At 39.5% G+C, this 16,799-nt stretch overlaps 1 protein-coding gene across 1 annotated transcript in view; it reads right to left on the bottom strand.

The window, feature by feature from the left end:
* Positions 1-3,277: 3,277 nt before the first annotated feature.
* The window catches only part of POLR1A (polymerase (RNA) I polypeptide A, 194kDa), a gene marked incomplete at its 5' end in the record, with an annotated part of 33,835 nt that continues 20,313 nt past the window's right edge, over positions 3,278-16,799 (bottom strand). The window contains 11 exons of the mRNA XM_009708204.1: positions 3,278-3,426; positions 5,988-6,152; positions 7,390-7,507; positions 8,276-8,476; positions 9,100-9,381; positions 10,191-10,307; positions 10,946-11,060; positions 12,051-12,208; positions 13,180-13,315; positions 14,247-14,414; positions 15,067-15,281. Coding sequence (XP_009706506.1) covers positions 3,326-3,426; positions 5,988-6,152; positions 7,390-7,507; positions 8,276-8,476; positions 9,100-9,381; positions 10,191-10,307; positions 10,946-11,060; positions 12,051-12,208; positions 13,180-13,315; positions 14,247-14,414; positions 15,067-15,281 — 1,776 coding nt within the window. The remainder of the gene's footprint in view (positions 3,427-5,987; positions 6,153-7,389; positions 7,508-8,275; positions 8,477-9,099; positions 9,382-10,190; positions 10,308-10,945; positions 11,061-12,050; positions 12,209-13,179; positions 13,316-14,246; positions 14,415-15,066; positions 15,282-16,799) is intronic.

Raw genomic sequence — 16,799 nt, 5'->3', positions numbered from 1 at the left:
TACCCACACACTGAAAAAGATTTCTTACCCCTCTCTTACAGGTAACAAATCTGGATCAGCAAGTGGGTGTTTTATGCTATACAAGCAGGATAAAACCCACAAGATATTCTCTGCTTGCCAAAGCACACATGACCAGAAGACAAGGCTCACTGCGTCCCTTTCTGGCTGAATAACTCTTAAGTTTTCCTGTTACAGCTTTAAAAAATCCTCTTCCCCCAGCTTTTGTATCTGCATATGCTAACCAGCCCCTTCCTGGAGTTCACATTCAAACTTACAACCTTTAGCTTTCCAGACAGATTGTTTGCTATTATTAACGGAGGTAACACACAGAAAGCAAGCAATTTTGGGAGCTACCTTTTCTTCTCTCGTTCCTCCCATGTTTTTGCAGTCTTAGAGTATCTTGGCACGCTAGAGTGTGGCAGGTAGTTAAGAGAAGGGATGGTTCCCAGAGAAGCAGCATTAAGAGCATGGCCAGTGCCAGCACCGCATCTGACTTCTAAATCACCTACAAATGGAAATGCAGCATACATAACACAAACTAGAGGAAATCACCACAAAATCTGACTGTTCAGTATTACTTTTGCGTTATTTCTGGTAATTGTCAAAGTAATGCCAAAGATATTTGAAGACTTGTTAATAGTGTGATTCTGCAGAAAAGAGTCAAAAATAGCATGAAGCATTCTCAGTGCTATCTGATGTGTTTCTTCACCACTTCTTACTAGTCGAGCTTGGTCTGCCACCAGAGATAACCGGGTTTCCTCAGAAGCAAAAGAATCACACTGAATTCTGATTCAGAGCAGTAAGATACTTACTCAGAGAGAAAAAAGAAAAAGGAAGTCCCAGTTGTGAATCCCCATCTCATTTAGTCGCAAAGCTCCACTCTCACACTCCAAAGGGGCTTTTCTAGCTTGTTCTTCTGGTCTTTCAATCATGATCTCCTCCTCTCTATGAAATCACATCTACTGCCAGATCATTGGGGTCCTTTATGCCAAAACTGACTCCATTTGTCTGTTTTATGTATTTACAAAGCAAGAGCCCTATCCATTATTGCAGCCTTCTCCACCTACTGAATTCATCATCATTTCCTGCACTGCCGATTCTGCAGGGAGCCAGAAACAGCAATTTGACACACAACATGGTGTAAAGCACAGGACAGTCATTTCAGTACGTTTTCTCAAAACGAGACTGTGTAATATCTATAGGCACTTTACTGCCCTGCTCATTCAGCATCCACACCCCTTGCTCCCCTAAAGTGTGTTGGCTGACCGCTGCCCCACCACCACACCGGACGACTTCTCACCGCTGAAGAAGCAAACAAGCAAGCCTGCCAGAAGGATTCCTACCAGCAACGCTGGCCTCGGGAGCTTCAGACAGAAACAGCAAAGCTCGATCTCTTTTCAGTTGCAGCACAGCGTAATTTCACATACACACATTTCTAATATGCAAAATTTGTATGTGGCTACATTATGCCAAAATATAAGATTACTAAATTTTCTTGTATTTCATGGCTCCGTAACTCTGTGCACAATTCGTTACCATGACACAATCAAAGCGACCTCTTAAGCGATATGAACGCTTGGATAAGTTATTTAGGTCAAACTCTTTAGTTCTGTAAAGGATGCCACATCTCCAGATAGAAAATGTGGCATAGATGCTCTTCACTGCAGGACTGTGAATACCTCTTGGGGATCTTTCTCAGCAAATGGTCTGTATCAGTACAGACTGTAGCCTGAAATTAAGTCTTTTTCTTACCACATTTCTTCTTTCCCATCTAACCACATGTGAAACTGTATCCAACAAATTCTTTCCCTGTTCACAGAATGACATGTTTTTGAGAAATACATAGCAGGTGCTAAGATTGGAGAAAGACACAAGGAAATCTTTTATGAAGATTTGCAAAGTGAAACTGGAGACCTACCGAGCTAATGCATTCGTCAAGCTTCAGCACAATTTGCAGTACATTTGACACAGTTTTAAGGGGCTGAGACAGAAAGGAGTCCCTCAAGATAGTTCACAGAGGCTCTTTCACAATCCCGAGCCAATGTCTCCCACTATCTGATCTGATCCCTGTTACCGCAGCTCCACTGGAAGGAGGAGCTCCACAGCCAGCTAAGTGAGCTCTGGCACTTTTCCAGTAGCTCAGAGGTACCCCTGAGAATGATCAGGGGTTGAAAATCTGTTAGAAAACTTGCCAGGATGGTAGTGAGCAAACTCCAAAGAATTTTAACTTCTTGTATGCATTGCATTCTGATTAAAATCAAATGTATAAACAAGTAAGTCTGATTTCTGAAGAGTGGCTAACAGCTCTCTGCTATGTGATTTTTAACAGCCATTGGAGCCAAAGTGATGGCTGTTGGCTGCATGACAAAATTCCCTTGGTAACACAGCCACATAACAGGGTGTTCAGAATATTTCTTTGCAATGTCCTTTATTAAATATCCTCTTTGATACAGAATGTTTAAGCAAAAATAGTTTTAAAACTGTTTCAGAAATTCTTACAGGAGTCTTTTGTGTAGTCACTGTTACAGCAGCTCACGTTGCCATTTAAGGAATAAATCTCTATAATATGTCAGGTTTCTCACTGTGCAGAGATCTGTTCCATACAAAGAAGTCATCAGAGTAGGCATTGGAAAATGCCTACAGAAACCATGAAAACTCTGAATTATGGTCTTTGGCTAATAATCAAATTTAATAATTGTGTCACAGACACATAATTCTTAATAAAGGAAACAGCAGAATAGAAAAATGCATCCTCTAAAGCTTATAAAAGTCATGGCAGTGCACGCAAGTACAGCAATAGAGGAGGATATGCCTCAAGCACAAACGCTTCAATACGATGTTGAAGCTTCAGCACAGCGCTGCCGAGCTACACCTGTGAGTTCTGAATGCTATTTCCTATACTGGAAATCTGTCATGTAACAACTGTGTGGCAACTGGCACTACCCACCCACGTGGGATTCTGCCCCACAAAAATTAGACAACATAAACAGATTCTGCTTTGACTTCTGTCTGCCACAGCTGTTGCACAGCCTGTTTGAGACCCAGACGGTCTCCTTCATTTTATTCTTTTCTGTGTAAACCAATGATCTCATTTTTTACATTAACAAACAGTAAATAAATGTTTCTTTGGATCAAAGGATAGCTCCTATAGGTGCAGACATTCTCATTAAATAGATTAGGCTCATCAGGTATCCAAATTAACAAACCTATTGGCACAGTGAAGATGACTGGGGACACAGTATCTGCCCTTGTTGCATAGCTGTAGAGCAAACGTATCTCTTACGATGAACATTTCCATCAGAATCCTTAAGTTATAACCAAAACACTATGTAAGGGGTTGCTTGAGGTCAAACAAACCAGTCCCTCCTTTAACAACTTTTCCGACCACTAGGCATGCAGAAGGGGATCGGAGTTCATCATGGGCACCTGTAACAGAATTCAAACAAAATCATATTAGGATGTTTCTAAAGGTTTCTCAAAGGTCAGTGCTGAAAAAGAAAGCATTTTGGTTTACATGCAAGAAGTCATCTGGTTCAGCCCCCCACTAGTTTCAGAAAGGCACTGCCACCTACAGTCCAGACTGAATTTGTATTTCTGAGAGCAGGAGTCCAAAACTCTTCCTATCCCTCCTACAACAACTATTATCTCATCCCAATCTTTTTGTCCCAGCAAAGAATTAGGCCACACATTACTAAATTCTCCCTGTTCAGCATGAAAAGACAACACGTTCTGAATTCTAAGAGAGCACAGATTTGACCTTCTGGTGAACACATTTTGCTGATTAAATAGATCGCTAAAAAAATACACCAGTGAGGCAAACCCAAAAAGATTCCCTTTTCATTGCTGCCTTTTTCCTTTGTTAGAGCGAATCCTTTTGATGTGGATTTTAAATCCTTCTGGCGAGATACGAAGAGAACTTTTCACTGGAGAGACATTCCACAAATTCCTTTGATTTTGTTGTTACTCACTGTAGCGAAATAGTGTCACAGAAATTTGGAAGCTCTCCAGATGACATGTCTGGCTAGGACTGTTTTGCTTCCACTGTTTTTATAAGCATCCAGGCTGTTTTTCATTCATCCTAACTACAGCAAGCTGGAATTTTGTCATTAGAGCAGTTGGGAGATTGGAAATAAAATTGTTAAACTTTTGGGAAGCTTGGGTCATCTTTATTCTACTGAGCAAAATGTACTGAACTTTCTATCATACAGAGGATGAGGGGAGAAGCTGCACCATAGCCCAGCGTATGGCATGTGCTTGGTGCTCTGATCTCAGCTCTCCCTGAATAATTAAATAGCTGCTCCAAAATGTGTGTCAGCTGAAGAAAAAAAAAAAAAAGCTCCTTTGTTAGATCATTACACAAAAGAGTCATAACTGTCCTGTTCGATCATGTGATGTTAACAAAAGAGTTATTCTTCCAGCAAACAGCCAAAAGGATCTGACTTCTGATGCAGTGTGCTCTCTGCACACTAAACCCTGATCAGCAGTCTGCTGGGTCACACCTGCACTCTAATGGCACTTCTTACGTTAGCTGTGCACAGCGGTCAGCAGCCACCTTTTTTCCTTCTTATTGATCAGGGCCATAAGCAGGCACCCTTGCAGTATCTCTTTAAATGCAAAGTCAAGTTATCAGTTACTTTAAAGGAAATTAGATCCAGACTGCTGCAATCCGCATTATGATTTTGATTTCCATCTTGGCAAAATCGCTAACTCCCTCCACTTGTAATCAATGTACCTTTTCTGCCAATTCACTGTGCCTTTCTGTCAGTATGCACTTCATGTATTTATTTGTAAGATTATCCATAAATATAATTACTTTTCACCTGGCAAAAACCTTCTTATTTCTAAGTCAATATGCGATAACATAAATCCAGAGAGAGTGCACAACTGTGCACAAAACATCCTCTTCTATACAATGTCACACCTGATTTACACTTTTCCTTTCTGATTTTCAGAAGAATTTTAAGTCAATTGTAACCAATACTATTCATTAAAAGGGAAATTACCTTCCCAGAAAAGGTATAAAACAGCGTTAACAAAAAGGAATTCAGTGATAAAAGTGTCGCTGACATCTATGCAAGGCAGTTTAAGATACTAGCTGAAGAGATCATGCTGAGAGCTTTTCCCATTTGTTACAGGTAGCAAAGGTGGCAGCACAGGAGCATATCCAAGAAGGAGAGTATCCAACTGGCAAGTGACAGAAACCAAGGCTATTTGCAAAAGGGAGATGTAATTAGTATCCAAAGCATGAGATCAAGCAAACTGTCCAATGACAGACTTAAAGCACAAGTTTTTTGGATAAGACTCCTAAATGTAGATAGCTAGCGCCATTTCAAATGCCCTAAATGATCCATGCAGCCACACGATCTCCACACCTTCCAGAGCAGCAACTAGAGACCAGAAAGGATATTCTTGGGCATCTCAGATGGCACCAGAAACCTACCATTAAACAAATGAATATGACCCTTCGTCTGTGTTTGAGGAAAAAAGCAAAGATAGTAAAGTGCTACAAAGCAGAAGAAAAACAGAATCAACGTAACAACCAGGAGGACTGTTCTCACAGTAAAATTCTGAATAGCAAGGTTAGAGAAGAGACGAAAATATGAAGTTGTAACACAGACATGAAAACAAAGCAGGGATGACAATTTTAACAGTACAGACAGAAAAAGGCAGACTTAGTAGTCTGTTATAAAGCTTTGCTATAACAAATCTTAACAATCTTAAGGTTTGTTATAAAAATGCCTATCTAATCCTTAAAGAAAGAGTCACAGTCCCCACAAATTACATGTGGGAGCTGACTTCATTTAAGCTGACAGAACTTTATTAAAAACATCTGGAATATTTTCCTAGTCAAGGGCTTAATTAAAATTTTAGCCTCTGGCTTTTTTTTCTAATGCAATTATGCATTACTCAAAATAGTGGAAAGTTACAATGAAAACAAAGCATATGTGAAATGCTGCAGCAATGTATTTCAAAACTAAACCATTTACCCATCATTGTTGCTTCCTTCAAGAATTTGTAGCTAGTTTCAAATGTCATCTGTTGCAGAGGGGAGGAGTTGGACTGAATTCCAAAACGATTCAGCGGTTTATAAAATCCTTCAAAACACATGTAATCTGCCACAAGTGAAAGGTGCCGAGGATCTACCACAATTCCTAAGAACGCAAGAAAGAGCAATCATCAGAGCATTCAAGAACTAAGTGTTTTAGTTTTGTTTTGTTTTAATAAATCAGGTCTAAGTTACCTCCCCTGAATCTAATCAACATGGAGAACATCTCTATTAACATTCTTCTGGCAGTTGCACCTTTTTGTGCGTAGCTGGCTTAACTGCTCCCCTCAAATACCCAAGAGGGTCAGAGCTCACTATAATATAAAACAATATCTCTCCAGGGAAACTAAAAAGTTAAGAATGCTGTAAGGTGGCAGAGTTTCTCTACATAAAATCAGTACGGTCTCCATCATCTTTGTTTATGCAGAAGGTGATCACACATCTATCCATTTGTGATGGGACAAAGCTCCAGCCCCTCACCTGGTGGCCTGCATTAGCTAGGCACTGGAGTGAGAAAGGTTATTTTCTGTGCATGATATTAGGCATTCACAGGAAACCCTGTTTAGTCTAAAAAGAAATAGCACTCATTTCTAAATAACGCTTGTGGAGTCAGAGTAATGGGGGAACATTAACAGCTCTGTCAACATTTACCTAGCAGTTCTTGAACAACTTGAAGGTCAGACCATTCTGGGCTGCCAGCTGGCAAATCTGTTTGATATAACTGGTTGCTAAAATTCCCACTGTATTAATCTTTCCTCTCTTCAATAGTTTAATTCATAGCAAGACTTAGCTCACTTAAGACAAATTCAACATGCCTAGCTTTAGCAGCCTATGAAGTCAGGCATCTTCGCTAAGCGAGTTGCCTAGACTCTCTGAATAACCTGTGCAGAGAGAACATTCAGACGATGCAGTGCAGCTGTTTTAGGAAAGGTATAAAAACTCAACTACAAAGGAAGCCTAGACTGCCATCATTAAAAAGCTAGAGTGAGGCAAGATTAATCCTATTCTCAGGGCCACTATACAAGTCTAACACTTAGCTTCCTCAGACATGTGTCTGGAGCTTCCAGCTTGCAAAAAATAAATATACCTGAATAGAAAAGCTCTGTGAAGGGCAGATAAATATCAACCTTGTCTAGTGAATTTTCTACTGATTAAATGGAACCTAACAATTAACTAACAAAGTCTTCACAGAAGGCACTATAATGATTAAAACAATGACAAGGTGCAACTTAAAAATACACACATAAATGAAAAGATCATGCAAAATCGTAACTTTTTAAGCACTGTGGCTGGGTTTTCCCATCTTAATAAAGACTACCTTTAAAAATACAAAGAAATCTTACCATATACAGCAAATACATCTTTTATTTCCTTTATAATCACCCTCAGGGCAGACTCAATTCCATAATTCTTAGCCATGGCATGAATATCATTGGAATAAAGTCTGCTCAGGTCCAAAATCTGAAAGCAAAAAAACCAAAAACCAAAACACCACAGATACAAGTTAGAATAGTAGTTACTCTGTATTTCCAAGTAACTAAAGTTAAGCTAAGATAGCTTTTTTTTCCATTTTTCATTAGCTTAAGCAGCATCAACAGTTACAGAACAACTAGGCAGCAGCTCAGAGCCAAATACAAAAATGATTCTGGGGATTTATGTTTAAGCTAGTGATCACAGCATTATATACATGAATACGAGTACTGGAATCAAAACTCACCACAGGAGAAAATTAGCTGAAATTAGAAAAGCAAACAAACAAACCATCCCACGCAGCAGAGGAACATGTTAAATTCTTCCAAACAACACAATGCAATGCCCAGTCTGTCTGTGCCAGCCAGAACTCTTAGCAAAAGCAGGAGAAGATGTAGCTTAAAACAATCCTATATTTGTAGAGTTATGGGCTAGATGGCATAACAGAACTATTCATCTCCAAGTACGGCAATTCATTTAGATGGAAGAACTCCCTCAAGTAACATTTAGAGAGACAGTTAGAAGCATGGTGTGAAATTATCTGTCATTAGACACTGGGCTGCTGCACAAAAACGGATTTGCAAGCTGCCCTTGAGAAAAGGCTCTGCTGAGCTCTGAACACATCTGGGGGCAAAAAGGAGGAGGAAGAGAGTTTAAGAGCTGAAAAGGCTGCTAAATTTAAATGGCATCCATCATCCACCACCTCTCCCTAGAACACAAAAGATCATTCAAGTTCAGGAATATAAATAGATTTCATACATCAGAGTATTTGAACAGCTCCACAAGGTTTATCCCTTCAGTATGCAGAACAAGTTCCTTCTCTCCTTGCTTATTGGTACTTTCATTCAACAAGCATCGTGTGATCCCCTTCACTTCATGAATGACTGTGCTTCGTGCGAGAGACACAAGCAAGGAAGAGACATCAAAGTACACCTTCATCAATGGAAGCATCAGTGAAACCTAAGAGGAAAAAAACCAATGTAGTGTTGTTCCGTAAGGAAGCTTGAACATTAGGCTCAGTAACAGACTACTTCTTTTTAGGCAAAAAGTAGACAACTGGAATTACCCTAGTTCTGTGTTTAGGAACACAAAATGTCTGACTAGAATTACAGTTGAATGATGTTAATATGAACACCCCATCGCAGGATCATTCATCCACATTGCTTTCAAGATCTCTGAACTTACACTGACTGGGTTTTTTTGGGTGGCTTTTTTTTGGGGGGGTGGGCTATGTGTTTGTTGGGGGTTTTGTCTGTTTGTTTTTTAAGATGTTTAGACTTTTTCAACAGTCCAGCCATCACTTTTATTCATCAAGAGCTACACGGTGGTACATCATATACTTAAAGATTAAAACACAATAAACCTGTCAAAAACCTGTTTCTAAAACGAAGTTTCATCAGGTGTTCTGAAAGTTAGAAGTTACTAAAAATTATGTCAAGAAACACATTTATACTGCCACTTTTCTGTATTAATATAAGATTGCTGAGACAAAACAGCAGCACTAAAAAGATCAATTTTTTATGGCAGCTACATGTAACCGTTGCACAACCACACTCAGATGTTTCCAGGCACCACCATCTTACCTCACACCAAAGTTCATTTTCGGTGTCAAATGTGTAATCCTGTATTGATGGGTGGCTGTCCAGAACAGCATTTACTCGCAACTCTGCTGACTGAAGTAATTGATCTTTCTCTTTCTTAGTCTGAGACATAAAGGAAAGACGTTGAGATTCATCACCATCTGCTCCATTCTGATCTTCTTCAGCACCAGGACTACTTTCTTCTTTTTCTGATTCAGCCCCTTCCTCTTCTAGATTCTCGTCAATGTTTTCTTCCCCATTCTCTTCTTCACTCTCATAATCAACCTGCAAAGAAATAGCGTTGTATCTGTCTGAGCCAGAACACGTACAGAAACAAAGCACACCATGAATAGTTTTATAAATGAATATTCTTGACAGCTGAGATGCAAGTATCTTACCTATGACACAATGAAAATGCAATTTTGTTGTAAAGAAAATAATACAGAGTCCGCTCAGTCTCTTATTTCTTTATAATCCTGTCATTATTCCTCAATACAGTCTGGGATACTACAGATGCCCAAAAAAGCCCCTTCCCATAATCCAACTCTGATGATGGGACTCCCCTCAGGATTTTCAATTACTGTACCCTCTTGCTGAAATTACAGCAACACATCTTTTAAGGAGTAATTATGAAATAGTGAACACAGAAACATGCAGAGCCAGGGAGAACCACAATCCCTTCTTATTAAGAACCACAGTAAAGTTTTAAAAACAATTAATGGCATGAAATTAGCAAGAGGTAAAGTTAGGGTGAACTACAGCATAGACGACCTGATTGCCAGACACCTCTCCCCGGTGCCTGAAGCTTTGGAAAAACACAGATCTCTTCCATCTCTAACTTGCATGGTTCTGTGTTACTCTTAAAGGACAGCAGTGATCAGGCTCAACTATGATGACCAAGGTTATCACAAGTCTCAGCTCACATCTTCTGCTATAGTTTTCCTCCCAATCAAAATCAAAACTGGTCAACACAAAGCACAAAACTGTGTTTTTTTCAGCATTTTGTTTCAATGGAACCTTTCCTTCCCAACTCAAACCAAGGCAGAGGAAATAGGAAATTAAAGTGCAGTGCTGAGCACCTATAAAATCACTACCTCTTCTTCCTGGTTCTTCCTCCGTTTTGCTTCTGTAGCATCACCGTCCCCTTCATCAGCTTCTGCATCGACAATGTTCTCTTCTTCCTCTGCTGGATCCTCCTGATTATTCTGTGTCTAGAAATCCATGACAGACTAGATAATCAGGCTGACTGCTAGGAAGCATCAACTGCATAAAAGGCTTTACCCAAACATTTGGAATTTAAAAATCTCTTGTTCAATGTTCAACCTTTAAGGATAAATTAATTTCTATAAGCCCACTACTATAAAGAAATAATGAACTTACACTCATGATAACTTTAACATTAAGCAAGATGAAGGTCTACAAGACAGATAAGCTATTAGTCTGCTTATATGACAGTCCTTGATGAGAGTGGAGTGGCACACGGAACATGCAAAAGCCTTTCAATGAAAAAAAGGATCTTCCCCAAAGTTTTGACAAGCCCTGCTATAAGAGGACATTGATCTGGGAGCAAACGGAGAGTAATATGCTTTTATGTCAGTGAAGCTAAAATAAAAAGGCATTTTCAGGGTACAGTCTGAAGTAAATTAGGATTTAATATACAATAACTTTAAATTCCTTGTTAATTTTATGAGAATGCAAAGTCAGTTTATGCATAAAGAAAATATTTAAGAAGTAATTTCATATTCACACATTTTGTGTTCACATTGAAACATGCTATGCTTTTCCAAATTCTGGTTCTCAAAAACAAGTAAAGGAAGCAAGGCATTTCTTAGGTAATGTTTTTCTGTACCTTATCTTGGTCACCATCTAAATCTTTCCGACTTGCCTTCCGGGTGCTGACTTGAGTAAAAGATGCCATCTTTGCATTCTTCCTTTTAATTGCTTCCAGAAAAATTTTGAAGAACCTGAAAGAAGAAGCAATCCAGAATGTCAAAGCTCAGCACTACTGCAGTCAATTTCAAGTTGTCAGAAAATTAGTTCATGTTGTTTAAGAAGCCAGTTAACTCATGACAGGACACATTCTCTGGTGGAAGCAAAAGTACTTACTTCTAGGCAAATAATTTTTCTTCTCGTCCCCTTCCCATTCCTTTACGAATCGAAAGGTTGGTATCATCTGTCTTACAATCACAGATGTAGCCATGCTACATAAATTAAAATTATAAGCTCATCTGGACATAAAATCTGCACATCAAATTGACCTTCAGAAGAGATGGTTTACTGCTGGGCTTTTTTCTTTTTTAAACCAATGAGCACTTGCAAAATTGTTAAATAAAGTGACCCAGCTTGAACTCATGTGGCCTGAAGGAGGAAGAAATCAATGAAGCCTTTTTGCAAACCAAAAATAGCTTTCAATAGACCCTTATCATTAAATGTTCTACTTTTAACTACACAAATTTGGCCAGACATGGGGAAGGAAGTGGGGAGAGAGGGGGAAGCCAGTCTTTTCTGAGTTATTTATTTATTTTTTTAAAATAATTTTTAATTATTTATTTATTAAAAATAATTAAAAAAAAATGAAGTTTTAGTTCTGTTCAATGAGAGCACCAAAGGATACCTAAAGCATTCAGACATTTCTGCTTGTAATAAACATTTAAGCATCCAAAGATAAGAAATGAGATGTTGCTTATATGGTTCTTCTCTGAGTATATCAGAGATATGTGAAAGATCTGCCTTGATACAATTCTGCACTGTCACAATGCCACAGATCCACAGTTTTATTTAAGACATAAAAAGCAACCGTGTAGATGCTTCTGCAAGCACATCTGCAGGAAGCTGTTGCTCTGAAAGCCATAGCAGCACTAATAAACAACATGCAGTGACCCCCAGAGCCCATGGGAAGGCAAAAGAAGAGCAAACATGTGTCTGACCAAACAAGTGTCTGAAAGCAAACTCACCTTGTTTCCATGAAGTGCAAGATGGCCCTGGGCTTCACGCACTTCTCCTCTCGGTAATATTCATGGGGCAAGAAATGGAATTTGATTTTGTAGAGGCGATGTTTATTCTGCTTGCACTTCACACGCAGGGTTTCCTCTATTTCAACTTTCTGCAAGACCTACAAAAACCCCAAGTAGGAACGTTACTCCCGTGATGAAGACACTGCATTTACTTCCTGCAATTTCAATGCTTTCCACAGGAGACTAGAATTACATAAGGCCAACTGGCAAATTTTTGTGGAGGTTTTGTGGCAGCTCCCGTGCAAAAGGACTCTACCCTATTGCACTGGTTTTGCCTTAAACTCCTCCCAACGATTAACTTGGACAATACTGGGAGGTCAGTCTCGCCTCCCACCTGACTCCTTCACAAGAGACTACACTTCTTAGTGGGTCAACAGCTTCATTTTACTGACCCACGCTCATTGAGCATGACAGTATTTCAGCACAGAGCTGAGTCTTAACTCTATCCTTGCTGCCTTCTACTTGCAAGAGTAAGACAGAAGAGGGTAGGGCATGCAGGAGAGCACAATAAAGACTGCACTCCTAGGAAGTGGGGGAGCACAGAATACATCAGACTTCAGTATATCGAGCCTCCATGGAGCTGCATGTTTTGCTTCTATCGAGCACAGCCACTTGTATGAGATTACGAAGGGGTGGGGGACAAAGAGAAAGGTTTGTCTCAAAGATAAAACAAAACCCCTCCAATTCTAGAGACCGACAAAAATGAGCTTAAGAAAAAGCCAAACAAGGCTATGGCAGCAAACATAAATTCTCCCTGCTGTTATACTGCTATATGTGAACTATTACCCTTCCTTCCTATAGAGTTCATAGCCTGTGACAATGCTCTACGAGTTAATTTGAATTTAAGTCTCATACAGCCACAGTAACCACAATTCCTTTCAATGCTCCACTTCCTAGCAGATGTTACAGGTTCAGTATGCCAGAGGTGAAAAGAAAGGATCCCCTCATCTTGCGCCCACAGATAAGCCTTCAAAAATGGAAACTGCTACAAAGCCAGAGTAACTGATGAGCTCAGACAGGAAATTTTGTTTTGCTGACTCCCAAAGGATACACTGAATGGGAGGCTCACCTCAGCTAAGCACACTCTCGTGAGCTGTTTCTTAAGCTGTTTCACCTTCTTGAGGGCTTTCTTGGTATTGAACACAGGAACACTCATCATTGGCGTTTTAATATTTGCACTGGCCACCATCAGTATTTCCCGCAACCTTTAAATAAAGAATGATCTTTCAAATTAAGTGATAAAAGCACTATTCAAATAAATATCTAATTCAGTTAATTAGACAGCATGCAGCAACTGCCAGTTCTACCAAAGCCATATGCATCAAGAGCTCTGATTACCATTGCACTGTTCCTTTTCACTTTCCTGGTTCCTCATCAGGCACAGCACAACAGTAGCTCTAGTGTCTCAATTAGATCATCACCTCAATTACAGGAAAAGAATAGAGATAATAATAAATTGTTCCAAGAACAGAAGAACTAAGGAAGCCTGTTTCCTACAGATGCATAATGTATGCTTCCTCATACTTTCTCCCCCTCCCCCGCTTCTCTGAAGTAACACAGCCATCTCCCACCTAAGGTATCACAGACCTACACACAAGGCCAGGGCCAGCACCCATGTTATTCAGAGCAACTGGATGACTGGCTGGTAAACACCTGTGTGTTGATAACGTCACTGTCACCAAACAGAAGGGCCAGGGAAAACCTGGCTCCTATAAAACAGGTCTCTTTTTGCATAGGTGATAATACTATCAAACATGCCAGATTTCATAGTTGCAGTGAAGTTTTGTGTGTGAAAGAAATAGGTTTAAAAGGCAGTAGGCGGAAGAAGAGGTCAGCAGAGGGCAAACCCACAAAGCATCATTTCTTTAGGCTTATACTGTACTGACAAAAATATACAGCAAATAGCTTATTTGTTTCTATATCAGGTAAGAGTAAGGGACCTTCACAAGTATTTTGCATCTGGAAAATGAACCAAAACAACCATAAAATTGTAAAACAGTTCTGAACAGGCACAATTTACAATTAAACTGAAGGGCCGTTTGCCCTCAAGATTACACATGTACCTGCCAGTGAGATTAAGCACCATTAGGTAACTGCCAAAAATGGCAAAGGACCCATTAAGAACAGTTTTCTCACCTTGGAATACCCAATGTGACATTCATTTCACCTCTGCCAGCAAAGTGGAAGGTGTTCAGAGTCATCTGTGTGGAAGGCTCCCCAATACTCTGAGCTGCAAGAAGACCAACAGCTTCTCCTGGGTCACAAAGAGATCGCTGCCACTTTAAATACAACAAATCCTTTAATCTGAAGACAGGAAATAAGAGGTTTAGCTCAATGTAGTACAAAATAAAGAATTCGGAAGAGACTGAAACATTGCTTAATTCAATAAAGTTACCTCTCTCAGTCAATTTCTCCTGGTAGGTTATGGATAAATGCACTCCGCAAACTGTAAAATTGTCTATCCCAATCTGATCTGACAAACACAGTCCATTAACACAGAACTGGGGTCTTGGTCAAACCATATTTTAGTTCTGCTGCTAATTCCCGGAAAGTCAAGAGACTCCATTTACTCCCACTTGGACATCTTAACTGCTTTGCTAACTCCAAGATGTGGCAAGAGCATATTTTGGGTTTTAAGTGTTATTTTATATGTAGGGGGACAGTAATACACTGCTGTTGTTCCATTAATTGGAATTTGCCAATTTATTATTTGCCAAAGCCCTTAGCAGCACAGCAAAATTCGCGTTTGGAAGAAACAGATAACTAGGGCGTCTCGACTGCACACTAAGCACACTTGGCTTTCAGGAACCATTCTGAAACTCACCACTTTGTTTCACAAATGCCACAACAAAAACGAGAGTTGATGAAGACTTTTCATCTTTAGCAAACTCAGTCCAAAAATGGGTATTTTGGTTTTTGGCTCAGTGCAAAGAAATAAAGAGACAGAAATTATTACCTATCAGAAGAAAGTACTGGGCGCATACAACTTTGTCTGTTCTCAGATTCCCATTTGTTGATATAATCTTCAACTCCATCTTCAAATGTTTCTGAAACAGATCCAAAATAAGTATCTGGACGCCAAACACCAAGGCTTGGGTCAGGACACTTATTTGTCTTCTTCAGATACTTTCTTCGTTTCTTCTCATCTAGTTCATACCACATCTTCAATAACTGAAAGTAAGAAGAGATATTTTTAAGCAGACTGTTTTATCCCCAGTAAGACCAAAACCAAGTAACATTGCTTCCACCAGCAATCAAGCAATAGCGAAGGAGGAAAAGATTACTGGTGTAAAACTTAAGGGTGTATGAAACACACAGCAAATAACAACTCAGCTACAAATATGTCATTCTCCATTTTCTGATACTTACACTTCTGATCCCAAATGATTTCAAGGTTCTTTACAAGCTTGAAATAGTCAGTTATCTATCCGTAGTAACTACTCCAGAAATCAGTGAAATACAACCCTCTAATAATGATTTTAGCTTGAGAGTGAACTCCCTTGACATACTTAAATCTTTACTTCTAGCTGACTACCACCTCACCTGTCTAAAGCTGGCATGGCAAAGCAGGTTTGCTGATTTTCAGCTGTCAACATTCAAGTACAGTAGTCCAGCAGAGACCTTGAACACAGCTTGGATCTTATGCACGCGCATCAGTTTTACTTCTATTCTTCAGTTTGCTAGTCTTTCCAATAACATTTCAAATGTTGCATTTAATAAAGAAAAAAGTTAACACCAACTTTAAAAAAAAAAGAAAAATCAATAAAGGAAATGAGCTAAACGTATCTTCTACATGTCTTGCTGTTTTATGAAGGAGGAACTGGCTTTTGACATGGAATTCTGTCCACTGAGCTTTATAATATACTCAGAGATAAACATGTATCTATATCTACCTAATCTACAAAGAAAAAAAAAAAAAGAACAATCAGCAAATGAATCCCCAGGCCAAACCATTTTGAATGTTATCAAAATTGCCGGTAGCAACACAAATTCCGCAGAGCTGATAAATGAACCTGTGATTAGGCATAACATTTGCAGACAAACTAACAGAGTTATGTATCTCAACACCTTCAACTTGGAGTTTCATGCTAAATGTCTGCGTTCTACCAGGGTAAATTCCTTGTGAAAATAAGGGTATGAAGCAGCACCTGTTAGCATTTTGTGTTCATACATACAATCTTCATTAGAAGCCAAAACATACAGATTAGTGCCCTGATGTACAAGAGGCTTAAGCAATAGTACTTTTTTGAAACACTAGGCAGGGCTGGCTCAGCCCTTTGATCCTCATGTTTAAACAGGCTCTCATCCAGCTAGCAGGTATCTGTCCATCCAAGAGATCTACTCTGTGTACATGAAAAAAAAAACAAAACAAAACACCCCAAACCAACCACCACCAAAACAAAACAAAAACAATCGCCCCAAAAAACCCAAAACCATGGGCTGTTTTCTAAAACTAGTTTTACCTCAAAGTTTTTGGCCTCTACCCTAGCACTAGGACCCACAGGCTTTAATAAATCAATCTCAGCTTCATCACCCACACAGCTGACATATGATTCCTTCAAAAGATAACTTGCATGAAGTAAACTGTGAAACATTTTGGGACACTTGGCCCAGGTGACGAAGAAGGCCAATGGCATCCTGGCCTGTATCAGAAACAGCCAGCAGGACAAGGGACGTGATCCTCCATAT

The sequence above is a fragment of the Cariama cristata genome, unplaced genomic scaffold (genome assembly GCF_000690535.1).
Source record: "Cariama cristata isolate BGI_N322 unplaced genomic scaffold, ASM69053v1 scaffold1389, whole genome shotgun sequence".
NCBI lineage: Eukaryota > Metazoa > Chordata > Aves > Cariamiformes > Cariamidae > Cariama > Cariama cristata.
This window is presented reverse-complemented; position numbering and strand designations above follow the sequence as displayed.